At 45.4% G+C, this 17,667-nt stretch overlaps 1 protein-coding gene and 1 non-coding gene across 3 annotated transcripts in view; one reads left to right on the top strand and one right to left on the bottom strand.

The window, feature by feature from the left end:
- Positions 1-17,667, bottom strand: part of USP22 (ubiquitin specific peptidase 22) — a 109,629-nt gene that overhangs the window by 58,329 nt on the left and 33,633 nt on the right. The window contains exons 3-5 of one of the 2 annotated variants that reach the window (XM_056866367.1): positions 7,283-7,396; positions 6,701-6,745; positions 1,234-1,335 (exon numbers count right to left, since the gene is read on the bottom strand). In XM_056866367.1, coding sequence (XP_056722345.1) covers positions 1,234-1,335; positions 6,701-6,745; positions 7,283-7,396 — 261 coding nt within the window. The remainder of the gene's footprint in view (positions 1-1,233; positions 1,336-6,700; positions 6,746-7,282; positions 7,397-17,667) is intronic. The other variant, XM_056866368.1, reaches the window with a different exon arrangement.
- On the top strand, positions 12,873-12,944 carry TRNAA-UGC (transfer RNA alanine (anticodon UGC)). Its single transcript has one exon. It is a non-coding gene; the product is annotated as a tRNA-Ala (tRNA).

Here is a 17,667-nt window from a genome sequence, read left to right as displayed (position 1 = left end):
TTAAGGTGAATCACTGGGAGGAGAGGGAAGAGGAGAGAAGAGGGATGAGGAGATCAAAGTGGAAACCCAACAGCACAGTAACATTGCAAATTTGGGCAGGATCTCTGACCCTTGTGCTGAAGCCACGCACAGGTAAACCCAGGAATCCAGCAGCAGCTGTTTTTGAATCTTCCCAAATCTAATGGGGGAAAATGGGCTACAGCTGCAGTCACCATCTCACCATACACAAATCCGGTGAGTATTGTCCTCTCTTAAGGTGTACTCTGTGTGTGCATATGAGCGTGTGAGAGAGAGAGAGACAGAGAGAGAGAGACAGAGAGAGAGAGAGAGACAGAGACAGAGAGACAGAGACAGAGAGACAGAGAGAGAGAGGCAGAGAGAGAGAGAGAGGCAGAGAGAGAGAGACAGAGAGAGAGAGAGAGAGAGAGAGAGAGAGAGACAGAGAGCGCTTCCGAGAGGCAACTGGTTGGCCACTGCATGAACAGACTGCTGGACTAGAAGGGCCCTGGTCTGATCCAGCAAGGCCTTTCTTATGTTCTTGTGCCATTAATTAAAGAGGGCCCCAAAGCCACACAATTTAAACACAAATCCTTCTTTTCTGGCCGTTTCAAGTCATACCTGTGTTTCAAAATTAGCTGTCATGCAAGGCCTAGAGTGAACACACAAATGATGAAAAGACAGTAACACGTAAACTGCCAAATCGTATCATCTGTGAAGAAAAATGAGAGTCTGAATGATTCCTTTTGAAGTCGGCGGCATACTGAAGCGACGGAAGGGGGGGGAAATATACATGTGTTTGTTCCACTTTGCTAATGGGACTTCTGAAGTGCTCAAATAAGCAAGAGCTCTGATTTGGCTGCATCATTTGTTCCAGCATCAGCTCACTGGTCACGGAGCCTATAGGAGCTCAAACAGGAGAAGAAAGGCTCTGAGGGCTTTTTTGATTCCCCACCAGCACCACTGGGTCATTACGCACACCTTCCCACCGGTTAGTTAAGCGGCAGCCACATTTTCCTCCCGCGAGTTGGTGTTAGTACCCACGCTCTGAAGGCTTCCAATGGAGATCCGTGGTCGTCCGTCCGTCCGTCCTTCTGTCATTTTAGACACTGGAGTCAAAAGCACAATTGCATCAAACCCACAGGGGCAGATCAGAAATCCATTTAAGGGTAAGGGGGAAGTTGCTGTGAAGCACGGACGCTGCAGAATGGCACAGAAAAGCCGTCTCTCCCTTACCTATGGTGCAGTTTGTAGTTATTTTCCTCCGCTTGGGGTTGTGTCGAAGCAGCTCTAACTCGCGTTTGGTTGGCTCCCATGTTGAATACTTCTCTCCAATACCTGATCAATTAAAAGGGGTGGGAGAGAAACCGATTTCAGGGGGGCTGTTTGTCAAAGATCAACAAGGGTAACTACTTTGCAATGTAAAATGGGCTGTCCATTAAGCTGGATTCACTGATACATCCCAGCAACGGTCGGCTTGCTTTCCCCCCCTACAGTTCCACAAGGCAGCAACAGACCTTCACAATATGTTCCCACAAACATGTGCTAAAAAGCACACAAAAGCAGCTGCTTGTATAGAATTCCTTTCTGTTTCCAAGTAACCATTCTCCCTCCTCTCCCCTCATCCCCAACAAAGGATTGGGGGGGGGGGGACAGCATCCAATTAAACAGCACGATGGCAGATTGCTCTTCATGCTGGAGTTTGTTTCAAGCATCCACCGATTGGGAATGGGGGGGTGGGGGAATCACAGAAGTCATACTGCCAGGACAATCACATGTCTTGAGGCTAAATCCACTGTGGATGACTGTGCTCAGATGCGCCCAATATGGCAAACACAGCAACACAAAACCGAAATCCAACTTACTGGACAGCAGGTACACTTTTAATAGAGACAATGCGGAATCAAGTTTATAACCAAAGTGATACCAAATAAGAGTATTCTCCAGCGAGAAGTTCCTTATCACCTTATGGCTTTCGGTGCAGAATGGGTGTTAGAAAACACAGGTCAGGATCTAACTAACCACAACACTTGGAGACTTGCTTTCCACCCCAATGAACACCATTTCACATATGACTAAATAAATAAATACATAAAAGGTTCTGAAACTCAGTAGAATTTCGAAAGCAGTTCTGTGATCTAGCGCGGTGCTCATCTCCTCAAAGGAGGGCAGTAAAAACAATTCCACCGGGCAAACCCTTCAGGGTAAACCTGAGCAGCCCCCTAGATTCAGGCTCCTAACTTCAGTAGGCTGCGGCCCCTTGAGAAAATAGCTATGTGCACTGGTTTTAAGCTCTTAGCCCGCTGCCTGTCAAGGAGAACAAAAATAAGTTGTTGCCTCGAGAGTTAAAGCTGGAATTTGTCATCCACACAAATCAACAATGCCAGGAAAAAATGGTCACTCGGTTTTCAGGCGGTGAAAGAAGTAGGTCATCTGAAAACAGGTTAGCAAAATGGATTGGAAGAACAGACCAGTTCGTCTCGACTTCCGTGTGAGATACTAAAGAGAGCAGTAAAGATCTGGGAAGCGGCCCTGCGAGGAGACGCTGGCCAGTGACTTTTAATCATAAAAGCATTTGGAAACTACAAGAAGGCACTCTTGCAAAATTGAGGATTTGACTCAATTACACCTCATCTCATTCCGTGCAGAACACACACAGTTTGAAGAAGCGCTATAGAAGTGATCAAGCATATCAAGAATAAAGCGAAGGGGTAGATGTGGGTAGAGGAACTCACACAATTTGCAGGATTATCAGCGTTCCTTGATCTTCCCTTTTTAAAACTGCTCTTCTCAAGTATTACCCATCCATCATGGTTGAAACAAATTTTACCACAATGGTCTTTAAACTTCTGTTTACATTTAAAGTGTATGCTGCTTCAGGTGCCATTTTTTTAAAATGGCAGAATACACTGCCCCCGCCCCACCCCACTGAGAAATCCAAAAAAACAAATGATTGTGACTGTGGAAATTTTCCCATTGCAAGTACAACAAAACCAAGATCTTGTTAACACAAAGAGGAGCAACTTGCCCCCCCTTAAATACTGACATCCTAGCATCTCTTTCCATTTCTCCCAGCATATTTTTGAACGCAAGGGTGGGCGGGGTAGAATATCACCCAGGCAAATAAGGGGGAAACTGATTTCCACAAACTATTAATAGTTAAATTGCTTTGAAATCGCTATACTGTATCTATTTGTAATGGTGGATGAAGCTCCATTACAAAGACACACATACGACAAAAATAGTTTCTCGTGGATGACTTCAGCAAAATCATTTGTGGGTGACTTTGGAAAAGAGGGCCCAGCTGCCCTTTAATGTATACCATAATGTATACCCATGAGATACTATTGCTTTTTAACCATCCAAAACAACAACAACCCTATAAACCCACCATTAAGCTATACTACATGGCATGACAGAATCAATTTTGTACAGAGAATCAACAAGGATGATTCAGACAAAATAACAAACAAACATAAAATGTGATGGGGAGGGAAGATATTCAAATTAAAGCCCCAGGTCTGCATGCTCCCATTTGCCGAATTTTATGCATGTAAATGTTGGGGGTCACATTAAATATGCGTGTAAGTTGTTTAGGTTAGTGTCAAAATGTACATTAGTGTTCAGGGGGTAACCACACACACACACAAGGTTTAACAAACAGATTCAACTGCTCCATAGGAGAGGGGGGTAATGAAACTGTCCAGTTTTAAGAAGTGAATACGACATACAAGGTAAGTATTCAGGCAAGCGTTGAGGGCAAAAGAGATAGGACACCGATTGCCCAGATACTCTCTGGTGTGCAAGAAAAGTAAATTTTGTTCATGTTTTGTTCAAACTTTTAAGAGCACAAGTCATACTTGAATAGGTTAGTTGGGAATGTTTAGTCTGGAGAAGAGGAGGTTGAGGGGGGACAGGATTGCTCTCTTTAAGTATTTGAAGGTCTGTCACTTAGAGAAGGGCAGGGAGCTGTTCCTGTTGGCAGCAGAGGACAGGACTCGCAATAATAGGTTTAAATTGCAGGCGGAGAGGTACTGGCTAGATATTAGGGGGAAATTTTTTACAGTAAGAGTTGTTTGACAGTGGAATCAGCTACGTAGGGAGGTGGTGAGCTCCCCCCTACTGGCAGTCTTTAAGCAGAGGCTGGACAAGAACTTGTCAGGGATGCTCTAGGCTGATCTTGCGTTAAGCAGGGGGTTGGACTGGATGGCCCCTTCCAATTCTATGTTTCTCAATTCCTTCGGAAAACATGGACTAGGCAAACAGAGGGAACACTGATTCTCAGTATTAAATCAGATATTCGGTTCTCCTTAGCACATTGTCTGCTAAGGTACAACTGAGTCAGGTACAACTGCGTTTTCTCCCTAGTAATACCATGACTTGGGCAGGACGCACCCGGTGCCTTTTGACTTTTTCCCCTTTTGAACTGCTTTGGAAAGTACCTTCAATTTTAAAAGGTGGTTTGCCGTGTGGTGGTCACGGGCAGGAGGGGGCACTGTTCAAGCGACACAGAAGTCCCCTTGGGGTCAGGTAATCAGCTGCAAGGTTCTTGGCACCCTAGCCTATAAGTACTAACTGGTCCGAAACCAGGATCGCAGATGCTACCCCAATCTGAGAATGACGCTCCATGTCTTCCACCTCCACAAGAGGATGAGACGTTAAAATAATGGTACGGCTAACCCCTGAAGCGTTCGGGGATCAGCTTTATGCATTTATATATCATTTTGTGGGCATTCAGAGCACTTGACGTGTGTTACCTGGGTGGAAAAAAAGTAAAGGTAGTCCTCTGTGCAAGTACTGGGTCTTCACTGACCCATGGGGTGACGTCACATTCCAACGTTCACTCGGCAGACTATGTTTAGGGGGTGGTTTACCATCGCCTTCTCCAGTCATCTACACTTTACCGCCAGCAAACTGGGTACTCGTTTTACCTACCTTGGAAGGATGGAAGGCTGAGTCAACCTACTAAAGCTGACTTTCATTGGGATTGAACTCAGGTCGTGAACAGAGATTTTTTACTGCAGTACCGCAGCTTACCTCTCTGAGCCACAGGGCCCCTCTGGGTGGAAAGGCGGCATAGAAATGTTTTAAATAAAAATATAATAAATAAAATCCTTTGTGTTTGCTCAGCTTCTTCAGATGGCAGATGAGGGGCTTAAGTGGGAAAGGGGCTTGCTTAAAGCCACCTAGTAAATGCGTGACTGTGCTGAGATATAAACTAGGGATGTCCCATGTCTCGAATTTTACCACTGCATTAAAACATTCTCCATCTTCAGTGCTTTAATTCTAATTTCCCCCCCTGTTAGAAGAGCTACCTGTACGTGGTAAGTAATTGCTTGGCTTGACCTCCCTGGGCCAATCAAGAGTACGGTCACTGGCAGGATTGGCTCACATGTAAGTTTGGCTCTCCACTTACAAAGCTCGCTGGGTGACTCTGTAAAAGTTACACACACACAACTCTCTCTCTCTCTCTGTTTCTCTCTGTCTCTCTCTCAGCCTAATCTACCTCACAGGGTTGCTGTGAAGATAAGGTGGAGAAGGGAAGAACCGTGCATGCTGGCCTGAGCTCCTTGGAAGAAGGGCAGAATAAACAAAAAAACATGACGGAGCAGAGGTAAACTCAGATATTAACTTTGTGCTATGTCCAAAACACACATAAATTGAAGAAAAGAGCAAGAGTCGAGTAGCAACTTAAAGACTAACAAAATTTCTGGTAGGGTATGAGCTTTTGTGAGTCACAGCTCACTTCTTCAGATACCTGTGACTCATGAAAGCTCATAACCCTACCAGAAACTTTGTTAGTCTTTAAGGTGCTACTTGGACTCTTGCTCTTTTCTACTGCTACAGACAGACTAACAGTTACCCATCGTGATTTGCACTTAAATTGTGTACGACAGAATAAAATGTGACTTGGATACATGCTGAGCTCTGTGCCTGACGAAGGCTATACCAAGTCCACAATTTATATTGTCCCCCTGTGCTACTTGCTACTCTTTTCTACTGCTACAGGCAGACTAACACGGCTACCCATCATGATTTATTACATCAGAGGCAGTATTAGTCTTAGGCGTGTTAGTCTGCCTGTAGCAGTAGAAAAGAGTAGCAAGTAGCAAGAGTCTAGTAGCACCTTAAAGACTAACAAAATTTCTGGCAGGGTATGAGCTTTTATGAGTCACAGCTCACTTCTTCACGAAAGCTCATACCCTGCCAGAAATTTTGTTAGTCTTTAAGGTGCTACTAGACTCTTGCTACTTGCTACTCTTTTCTACTGCTACAGGCAGACTAACACGGCTACCCATTGTGATTTATTACAAGAGAGGCGGTATTATGGGGCTGTAGGCTTTGTTTTAGGAGTATTTTTTTTCTTGAAGCAATTAAATCTAGCTTTAGAAAGAGGGTGGTGGTGTTTTTGTTGTTGTTGTTGTTTTATAAATACAACTCGCCGGTCCAAGACCTCTGCAACTTTGCTTTTCCAAAAAGAAGAGGGGGAAATGTTTACTTTTGAAGAGCTCAACCACAGGAAGGTCATGAAAAATTAAACGTTTACCACCAGAAACCCCGATATGGATTCCCTGTGAAAGGAAAGCAATTAAAAAAAAACTCTGCATTTAAAAACCACAATTTTTGTCTTTAAAAATAATGTCAGATCATCAGCAAAGGGACACTTTGTTAGTGAAATGCGTCACCGACCCACACTTCTTACCTGTCATTGTACACTGGTAGTGAGAAACCATTGTTGGAGTGAAGGCTAAAAAAGAAAAAATTAGGGAAAGCAAACTGAATAATAAAACAAAATGTGTACATATACTCGTGTGTCAATATCTACATACATACACATGTGTGCGCCAAGCGGAGCGTGTCCCTGACCAAGCTGGCACATTCTAGGAGGCAATCGCACACGGAAAAGTATTTCACGTGAAGGGGGAATGGGTTTCTTGCCCTGGATTATGTTCTGTGCCCAAAGAGGTAGACCTATTCTACCAGATCTAGCTTTTTTATCGACAACGGCTACTGCAACTATCACAATGGGTATGTGTGTGCTTGTTGAATTTTCTGGAGAGGGCTTTTGGCTACTATTTAGATAAGTGTGCATACTAAACAAACAGTGTACCCCCCTAACTGAAGAATCCTCTCTCTGTTGGTGTCTCCCACAACCTGCACAAGGTGCCCCAAAGTGTTCCTCTCTTCCCATTATTGGTTTCTGCCACTGATCAGTGGGAGGGGTCAGTGAGACTAAGAACGAAGGTGAGCATTCATTCAGGCAGATACTTAAAGGAGACCAAACCTTGTAGCTTCCACGCTTTCCTTTGTTCTTCTTTGGCAATTTGTTCCATATCTTTGTCGTATATGTAATCTTGACACATAAAGCAGTATATACCCCCATACAAAAGGTCTACGGCTGCCAAAACAAAAGGGGGGGGGGGGAGACAAAAAAACTTTTTGTAAAATTTCAGGATGACAAAGTTGAGAGTTTCATACTGGCTATATAATTAAGGCACGTTAGCTTTTCCCAATGCTTGCTCATTCTAGTACTAGAAACTTCTGTTAGTAATAAAATCAAGACAGTCCATACCATCAGTCCAAAATCAGGCATGGGTAATCTACCATGGCAAGTGATGTAATCTGACCAAGTTTTGAAGATCTGCCTCAATACTGAAAGGTCCATAAGTTCACAAATGATTGATTCCTTTCCCATCACTAAAAAAAAACCACTCTACAATTTATCCATTTCTTGTAGTTGGAGTAGTAAAAGAAGAAGAAGAAGAAAGAAAAAGAAAGAAGAAAAATTGGTTTTTATATGCCGATCTTCGGTACCTTTTAAGGAGAATCAATCCGGCTTACAATGACCTGTGACTAGCCCAAGGTCACCCAGCTGGCTTCATGTGTAGGAGTGGGGAAACCAACCCGGTTCACCAGATTGGAGGAGGAGGAAGAGGAGGAGAATGCTAGTGAGGGGGAGGAGGAGATGTACTATTATGTACTACTACAAATGTGTGTGCGTAAAGTGCAGTCAAGTCGCAGCCGACTTATGGCGACCCCTTAAGGGGTTTTCATGGCAAGAGACTAACAGAGGTGGTTTGCCAGTGCCTTCCTCTGCACAGCAACCCTGGTATTCCTTGGTGGTCTCCCATCCAAATACTAACCAGGGCTGAACCTGCTTAGCTTCCGAGATCTAATGAGATCGGGCTGTACCATGCTGCCTTCCCTCCTACTATTACAAATAGAAGCTGCTAATTTAAGCCCATTTTGCACAACATCCTTGTGAAGTTGTTAATGGAATGAATATGTAGGGATGGGTTCTTATTTGGGGACCTGCACTCATTCATGTTGGAGAAAGAAGCCAGCGGGCACAATTTGCCCCTTCGCGGTTCATTTCCACACAAAACGGGCACCTGCACCCCTTGTGGCTCCTGGGAAAAGCCATCCACTGGAGGCCAGGTCATCCGGGCTGGTAGACCTGACCCCCAGGGGAAGGAGGGAGAGAGGGGAGGGAGAGAGAGAAGCAAGTGATCCCTGCTCCAGGAGACCAGGTGTTATGAGTTGTTTTTTCTAAACTAAAACCTCAGTATTCAGGTTAAATTGCCGTGTTGGCACTTGGCAATAAATAAGTAGGTTTTGGGTTGCAGTTTGGGCACTCGGTCTCGAAAAGGTTCGCCATCAGTTATGGGGGGGGGGTTGTTTCTGAAAATTTCTCGTCATAAGGGAAAGCGGGGGTTCCAAGCCCCAGTAAACTGGATCAGTTTACTCTTTCTAAAATGCAGATGCAATCTTTTCTCATTCTGCAGAATGCTGTAAAACAGGATTATTCAGGAGGGCATTTCTGTAAAGGGAAAGAGGGCTGTAGAAATTTCAGGTCTGTGAAATTCTGGGCAGGTCACAGCATTCTTTGTACATTCCGTACCGTGCAGAGTGTGTCGCGCTTAACCTCATAATTGGTTTTATTGCATCGGTTGCTGTCTGCATAACATTGTCCTTAATAATTACTTGCCTTGTTTATAAATTGGATTATGCTGCCCTTGTGGTATTGTTTTTTTCCAATTGTGTAATCTGCCTTGAGTCTCACTGAGGAAGGAGAACTCTGAATGAAGTAACAAATTAGTATGCCTAGCCTGAAAGATCTAGGGGAGGGGCCGTGGCTCAGTGGTAGAGCATCCGCTTGGCATGTAGAAGGTCCCAGGTTCAATCCCCAGCATCTCCAGTTAAAGGGACGAGGCGAGTAGGTGATGTGAAAGATCTCTGCCTGAGATCCTGGAAAGCCACTACCAGTCTGAGTAGACAATACTGACTTTGAGGGACCAAGGGTCTGATTCAGTAGAAGGCAGCTTCATGTGTTCATCTATGGAACTCTTAAACCTATTTAGAAACTTCGATCTAAACTCATCAACCTTCATTTCCGCAACTTAAACTGACGCAAAGTAGTGCCTTTCTAACCAATACAAAGGTCAGAACTAAGGCTTCAAACCTTCCACGGGCAGAAATGGCTGCCATTATCCCAACCCATTTGATAGGTCAATGCCCTATTTCCTGGTTGATACTGGAATACTTATGCTAACAAGACTAAAAAAACCTGAAATCTAAAAAGTACTCGTAACAGGGATGCTTGCAAAAAAAGCAAGCAACCTCATCTGTGAACCAGGTGGTTGCCCAGCTTGAGAGCCAGCGTGGTGTAGTGGTTAAGAGCAGTGGTCTCTGATCTGGAGACCTGGGTTTGATTCCCCACTCCTCCACATGAGAGGCAGACGCTAATCTGGAGAACCAGGTTGGTTTCCCCACTCCTGCACATGAAGCTAGCTGGGTGACCTTGGGCTAGTCACAGCTTTCTCAGAGCTCTCTCAGCCCCACCTACTTCACAGGGTGTCTGTTGTGGGGTGGGGAAGGGAAGGTGATTGTAAGCCAGTTTTTTTCTTCCTTAAGTGGTAGAGAAAGTCGGCATATAAAAATTAACTCCTCTTCTTCTAAATGAATCTTAATTGAATATACTTAACTTACTAGAACTACAAGCCACAAAACAGCATTATGGTGGGTTTTTCCCCTCATCTTGTTTTGACAACTCCTAGCGAGAAAGGATTATAACAAAATGAGCCCCATAAATATCCGATTTCCTTTCCAAATCTCCGGCTGCGGCAGTTGTGGGCACTTCTTCGCGTATATAAGGACTGCATGCTATCTGACAATACCTTAAATTAGATTTCCCAAGGTGGGCCTTGAGACAGGCTGTTCATTCAGCCTAGCCAATAAACCTGCATTTCTACAGCTTTCGTAAGACTTCCCTTTAAAAATAGTCTTTAGTATCTCGGTGTGTTGTTCTAAATATGTTATTGTTGCAGCTTCTAGCAGTAATATACAAAATAAATTGGTTTCGCATCTTAGTCTGAAAGATAAACACGGCGGCGATACACCAGACTTCTCGTATCTTTCATTCTTATTATAATCTGAATATACATATGGAGGGGAATTTTTCCGTGAAAAAATAAAAGATTTTAAACACTGCACTGGATATGGTACTTGCTTGTATAACAGTTACACAGAAGTTAACCGTTGCCATAGCAATAGGGTGGGCGGACGGACGGATGTAGAGGCTTACAAAACCATATCTGAAGGCTATATTTTTTTAAAAAATAAAGCCTCACATCTCCTTTTAAACTGCATGTTTACTGTAGCCCTTAACAGATTCCCCTCCGTGACTTCGTTGTAAACCAAGGCAACCCTTTGTAATTACAGCTTAAATTAATTTTAAAAAATGAAGACGCTGTCAGTTTATTGCTCCCCATCTTTGCATACACAGTTCCCACCCCCACCCCCTGTACCAAGAACTGCTGTACCTGGAGATCGGATAGGACATTGGATATCTATGGCTCTTATCTGACTACAATCCTCTCTCGCTGAGTTTTCAAAACAAGACGGGCGGGAGGGAAAAACAGAACGGGCTCTCTTATAGCTTGCGGTTACTGGTAACTAAGGATCTCCATCAATGACCCACTTAGAACCAGCCGTCTCTTAATTCCCGCATCCGTGTGTGGGAAACATCTACCCCTGGGTTACTCGGAAAGGTGCTGAATCTTACAAGCGTCTCCAGAGTGGCCTTATGCAGCCGTGTTTTCTGAGCGAGGGGTTTTAAGAAGATGAGAAGACTGAGAGGGGACATGATAACCATCTTCAAGTACTTGAAGGGCTGTCATATAGAGGAGGGTGCCGAGTTGTTTTCTGTTGCCCCAGAAGGTCGGACCAGAACCAGTGGGTTGAAATTAAATCAAAAGAGTTTCTGTCTAGACATTAGGAATAATTTTCTAACAGTTAGAGCAGTTCTTCAGTGGAACAGGCTTCCTCAGGAGGTGGTAAGCTCTCCTTCCCTGGAGGTTTTTAAGCAGAGGATAGATGGCCACCTGTCAGCAATGCTGATTCTATGACTGTGGGCAGATCATAAGAGGGAGGGCATCTTGGCCATCTTCTGGGCATGGAGTAGAGGGTCACTGGGGGTGTGCGGGGGAGGTAGTTGTGAATTTCCTGCATTGTGCAGGGGGTTGGACTAGATGACCCTGATGGTCCCTTCCAACCCTATGATTCTATGGTTCACAGCCTGTGTTGAGGCCCGTCGCAGCTTGTGTGGAAAAGAAAGCTTCGTTCATGGCCACAGTGTAATCGGCCACTGACAGGGCCTCTCAGAAAAGTCTGGCTACCTGGACTTGGTCCCTAAAATGTTCCTTGACAAGCTACCTAGCGACACTTGCATCCTACTGCTCGCACCCTCCCCCCATGTGTTCCACTTGCCCCACAGCAGCTGTTCTCAAGACCCTAACCCCCGGTTATGGGAGAGCCAGCATGGTGTAGAGGTTAAGAGCGGCGGACTCTAATCTGGAGAACCGGGTTAGATTCCCCGCTCCTCCACATGAAGCCTGCTGGGTGACCTTGGGCCAGTCACAGTTCTCTCAGAACACTCTCAGCCCCACCTACCTCACAAGGTGTCTGTTGTGGGGAAGGGAAGGAGACTGGAAGCTACTTTGAGACTCCTTAAAAGGTAGAGAAAAGCGGGGTATAAAAAAACCAACTCTTCTTCCTGTTTAACGTTCAGATTGCCATCATGAGCTGACATCTCAGTTCCCAAATCAGAAATACAGCCCCGTGTCACATGGACATAGCCTACAGCTAAGTGTGAGGGGGTCTGGGCGGGGGTTCAGAGTACCTAGCAGAAGATTGGTTTGCACAGAACACGAACGTATGCCTTCTATAACCGGTGCAACATAAGCTCCTGTGGCGAGGTAGGGAAGGCATACAGTGCCCCCGTACTTCGCGCACGCGATCCCCCAAGGGTGTGAGGTGCCTCTCTTCTCCTTCTCGCTCCCCAGTATCACTGAAAACGGCAGAGCGAGGTGACAGGCAGACAAACAGGTAGCCTCTGTACCCCCGCCTTTCCGTTAGAAATGCTAATTTGTTATAAAACTAATGAAAACATGAGCCAAGAAAGACCAATTCGAAAACCGAAAACAAAGGTAAACACTAAAGGGAGCGGTGGACTCTGATCTGGAGAACCGAGTTTGATTCCCCGCTCCTCCACATGAGCGGCGGAGGCTTATCTGGTGAACAGGGTTGGTTTCCCCACTCCTCCACATGAAGCCTGCTGGGTGACCTTGGGCTAGTCACAGTTCTCTCCAAGGTCCCACCTACCTCACAGGGTGTCTGTTGTGGGGAGAGGAAGGGAAGGTGATTGTAAGCCAGTTTGATTCTTCCTTGATAGAGAAAGTCGGCATATAAAAACCAACTCTTCTCCTTCTTCTAGATGGCATTTGTTCATTATCTTCTCCTCTTCAGCACTTACAGGGGAGGAGGGAATAGTGCCTCTGCTGCAAAAGGACAATGCCAGCCATGCATACCAAGGAGGGGCTGTGGCTCAGTGGTTGAGCATCTGCTTTGCATGCAGAAGGTCCCAGGTTCAATCCCTGGCATCTCCAGTTAAAAGGACTAGGCAAGGAGGTGATGTGAAAGACCTCTGCCTGAGACCCTGGAGAGCCGCTGCCAGTCTGAGTAGACAATACTGAATTTGGTGGACCAAGGGTCTGATTCAGTATAAGGCAGCTTCATGATTTAATGTGTACATTCTCCAGAGTTCACCAAGTTGTTACTTTGAGAGTGCCATTATTATTATTTCACATACTCCAGCAACAACCAGAAGATAAGGTTGGAAGCACACCAGAAAGACTGTCAAACTAAAGCTTGGAGCTGTGGGGACTTGATTTCTCAATCACTGGGTGTCAACAACCACTGCAATGGTCTTCCAAACCTCAAGGGACAGTGAGGAAAGGCCTCACATAAGCAAAAAGAAATTTTAGCCAATGATTGTTTAATATTTGACACATGGTTCAGTGGTAAGCAATTTATACACTGTTGATCACATCCAACGACACACCTACATGTTAGAACAAAGGGTTTATTTTAAGAGACCTACCATACAGGAATCAGATGTTTATGGGATGTGAAAGCCAGTAGTAATGTCAGATGCTTGTGAGATGTGTAAGCCAGTGGTAATGTCAGATGCTTATAAGATGTGTAAATCGGTAGTAATTACCACATGGCAAGATGTTAGCTTTCTCAGATGTAGGATCAAGGGTAGTAGTTTTTTTGGTACAGAACACCATATTCCAGGTCTATTATTTTTTCATAAACACAAAAATCAAGCTTCAGCCAGCAACTGGGCACCAATAACTTTTGAATGGCCAGGATAGCTTTCCTGCCTGCCGCTACCAGGGATGCATTTGACCATAAATGAAATAAGGAGTTGAGTTCAGGGACCTCGTTGATCTTCTTGGTGGACGGATCATCTGATGAGACACCTACATGTCAAAAAGTAATCTAGGCTGCCACTGTAGCTGCCCATTACCTTTATTTCCCACATGGCCAGGATTGCACTGGAAGAAGTCAGCTTAAAGTTTTCCAATTTGCCTCTTATCACCCCATAGCAATCCATGACAGATGTTCCAACGGCACCTATAGCAACCATTTAGCTTTTGATTTCTTCACACATTAGTCTTTTGAACATTAGTATCATGCCTACTGGCCTGATGAGGGCCGTCGAAATGGTTGGCAACACGTTGCACCACAGTCGGATGGCCGAGACAGAATTAGAAACAGCGGCGACAGATAAAGCAAAAGAAGACAGATGTATGCAAGGCAGAAGTGAGCATGGCTGTTCAGCCTCCTTAAAATCAAAGAGTTCCACATGAAGAACGCTGCTAGCAGGAAGGCTCCGTCCTTCGTAGCCAGCTGCCTGACCTCAGAAGACTAAGGCATCTACAGAGGGGCCTCCTCGATCTCAGACCCCCACGGGACAGCGGGCATTCCTTCAAGTTCCTTGGTGTCAGCGCGCCATCTATCAAAGTTGTTTGCTTGCTTCCATCAGAGCCAGCCGTGAAAGAGTTCAAGCTAGCAACATGAACCTTATTATTAGATGGTAAAAGGAACAGATATAGGCACGGCCAGTGCTCATTAAAAAAAGTCACAGACCTACATACACACTCTGTTTCTACAGAGGAACTAGGTGGCCACGCAAAATCCAAACAGAACAGCCATGGAATAGCTGGAAGACCAAACAAATTGACAAAAAACAGCGCATGATATTTTGAGTTCTCTAGAACTCATCAGACTGGAGGTTAAAAAAGGGGAAAGGGGAGAAGGGAGACACCTTTCGCCATAATGGTTTTTATATTTACAACAGAAGCGATCATTATTTTCCCTTTTGTCTTCCCGGAAGATAAGCAGTGCCCCCGTACATTTTATTTGAAGCCGAGGAATGTTTATATCAGACCTTTGTTGTCGAGTGCAGAGATTCTCAGAACAGCAGCAGGTGATGCATCTTTTATCAGACAGAAATTATTTTATCACTCAACAAGTAGCCAGATACCTGCTAGCTGTGGGGAGGGGGCTGTGGCTCAGTGGTAGAGCATCTGCTTGGCATGCAGAAGGTCCCAGGTTCAACCCCCGGCATCTCCAGTTAAAGGGACCAGGCAAATAAGTGATGTGAAAGACCTCCACCTGAGACCCCGGAGAGCTGCTGCCGGTCTGAGTAGACAATACTGACTTTGATGGACCAGGGGTCTGATTCAGCATAAGGTAGCTTCATGTGTGCTCCCAGATAATGCTGTTAACAATGTTATTTTAATGCTTCTATAGACTATTTGTTTTTTGTGATCTTGTTTTATAACTATGGTGTGGTAAATGTCGAATAAAGTTGATGGTGATGATGATAAGCAGTGCCTGCTATGAACTCCACAAAACTTTCCGAGCAGGGGAAAAGCCTGAAGCTTCTCCCCACCCTAAAGAAAAAAGTAACACCTAGTCTGATGTTCTGGAGAAAGCAGGAGCTCACGCACTTTGTACTGTTTGGGGTGGTCTTAATAAAAAGTATTACGTGGCTTTTGTATAGTCTCTCACAAGGAAAGCTGGATGAGCACAAAAGTTGCGTTTGGCTGATAAATCAGAAGAGACGAATGTAGCAACGTATGGAATCCCTTCGTTCCCGGGAAGTCACATTTTCTCCATTGCACCTTCTTAAAAATGTGTATGTCGGGCAACAACCCATTCGACTATCTCATTAATTATTCAGAAAGCCAGATGCAGATGTAGAAGTCATATTAGTGAATAAAACAGCCCATGCCTTGCACAGTGGTGCTTATGAGGCCCTGTGGTGACAGAGGTATATTATGAGCTATGCATTCAAGAAGAGAGCCAGTGTGATGTAGCAGTTAAGAGCTGTGGACTCTACTGGAGAACCGGGTTTGATTCCCCTCTTCCACATGAGCAGCGGACTCTGATCTGGAGACCTGGGATTGATTCCCCACTCCTCCACTTGAGCGGCAGACTCTGATCTGGAGAACCAGGTTCGATTCCCCACTCCTCTGCACAAAGCCTCTGGGTGACTCTGGGCCAGTCGCAGTTTTTCCAAACTCTCTCACCCCACGAGGAGGCAGGCAACGGCAAACCACCTCTGAGGTCTCTTGCCTTGAAAACTCTAAGGGATCAGCATAAGTCGGCTGCGACTTGACAGCACTTTCCACCACCACATGCATTCAAGAAGGCAGATAATCTGGACCACAGGTGGAATTTTTCAGCATTCACGATACCTTGAACTGCTACTTTTACACAGCCTGAGAATTGCTTCGTTTGCTCTTGTTGTCTTGCATCTCACTTAGAGAAGAGATGGTTTTTATATGCCGACTTTCTCTACCACTTAAGGAAGAATCACAGGTTTACAATCTCCTTCCCTTCCCCACAACAGACACCCTGTGAGGTACGTGGGGATGAGAGAGTTCAGAGAGAGCTGTGACTAGCCCAAGGTCTCCCAGCAGGCTTCATGTGGAGGAGTGGGGAAACCAACCCGGTTCACCAGATTAGCATCCACCACTCATGTGGAGGAGTGGGGAAATCAAACTCGGTTCTCCAGATTAGGGTCCACCACTCCAAACCACCGCTCTTAACCACTATACCACACTGGCCGTTGGGTGCTGTTTCATAGGAAAATTGCAGGCACTAATGATAATTAGCTGCTAGTCCCACGGTACCCCATAATGTTTTTCTACGTAAAGATTTGCCCTTTGTTCACTTTTGTCCTTTTCATGCGAGAACAGACCCAGAGGTTGGCAGCGGGGGCTTCCCTGCATGGATGGCTTTCTTAGTTATTTAATACCTCTAAGAAGCTGAAATGAAAGACTGCCCTAGATAGCACGTCTATGACACCCAGCTCTTACATTTTGTCAGCTAAATGGCCAGGAGGTACTCTGAACTGGTCGCCAGAGGCTGAAGCTATGTTGACAGAGAACCAGGCAAACTGAAGCGGCAATGGCCAGGAAATCTGAGCAGAGATGTACTCACTTCCTCAAAGAAAGAGGCCAAAAGGAAAAAAAGACCCATGTCGATGAGGAAGCGATGCATCAGTGTTGCTTATTATTTGTATATGCAATCTGCTGAATATTGTAAGAACATAGATGTCCAAACTGACTGAATTTATGATCACAGGAGCAAAAACCAAAACACGGGGGTGTTAAAAGAGCCTGATTGATCTAGCGTTTCTTGAAACAGTGGCATCCAGTTTGACATTTTGAACAAATACAAGCAACACGGAATCAGCCCATCTACAGCCGTTCCACTTGACTGAGTCGCCGAGTTCCACCTTCCAGTGGAGGCCAGAGGGCAGGGGCTCCCTGGCCATTTAACAGGCAGCCATTCCATCCAATGAGCTCGCACGCTACCCCCCTGGACTTTACCGCCTTCCAGACCAGCCGGGGAGCTTATCTGACTGTAGCAGCCAGCCATTTTACCACAGGACCCTTAGAGCAGTAAATGTCAACATGTTATTCCACCTTGGAAGTGGCTTGGAAAACTGCAGTTGAAAAGCAAATACATAAAACACAGTAAGATGCTGGTACGCCAGCATGGTTTAGCGGTTAAGAGCAGTGGTTTGGAGCAGTGGACTCTGATCTGGAGAACCAGGTTCGATTCTCCCACTCCTCCACATGAGCGGCGGAGGCTAATCTGGTGAACTCGATTTGTTTCCCCGCTCCTACACACGAAGCCAGCTGGGTGACCTTGGGCTAGCCACAGCTTTCTCAGCCCCACCTATCCAAGGGTGTATGTTGTGGGGAAGGGAAGGTGATTGTAAGCCGGTTTGATTCTTCCTTACGT

Source organism: Euleptes europaea, chromosome 21 (genome assembly GCF_029931775.1).
Source record: "Euleptes europaea isolate rEulEur1 chromosome 21, rEulEur1.hap1, whole genome shotgun sequence".
Lineage (NCBI taxonomy): Eukaryota > Metazoa > Chordata > Lepidosauria > Squamata > Sphaerodactylidae > Euleptes > Euleptes europaea.
Note: the sequence above shows the minus strand (reverse complement) of the source record. Positions and strands in the feature narration are given on the sequence as shown.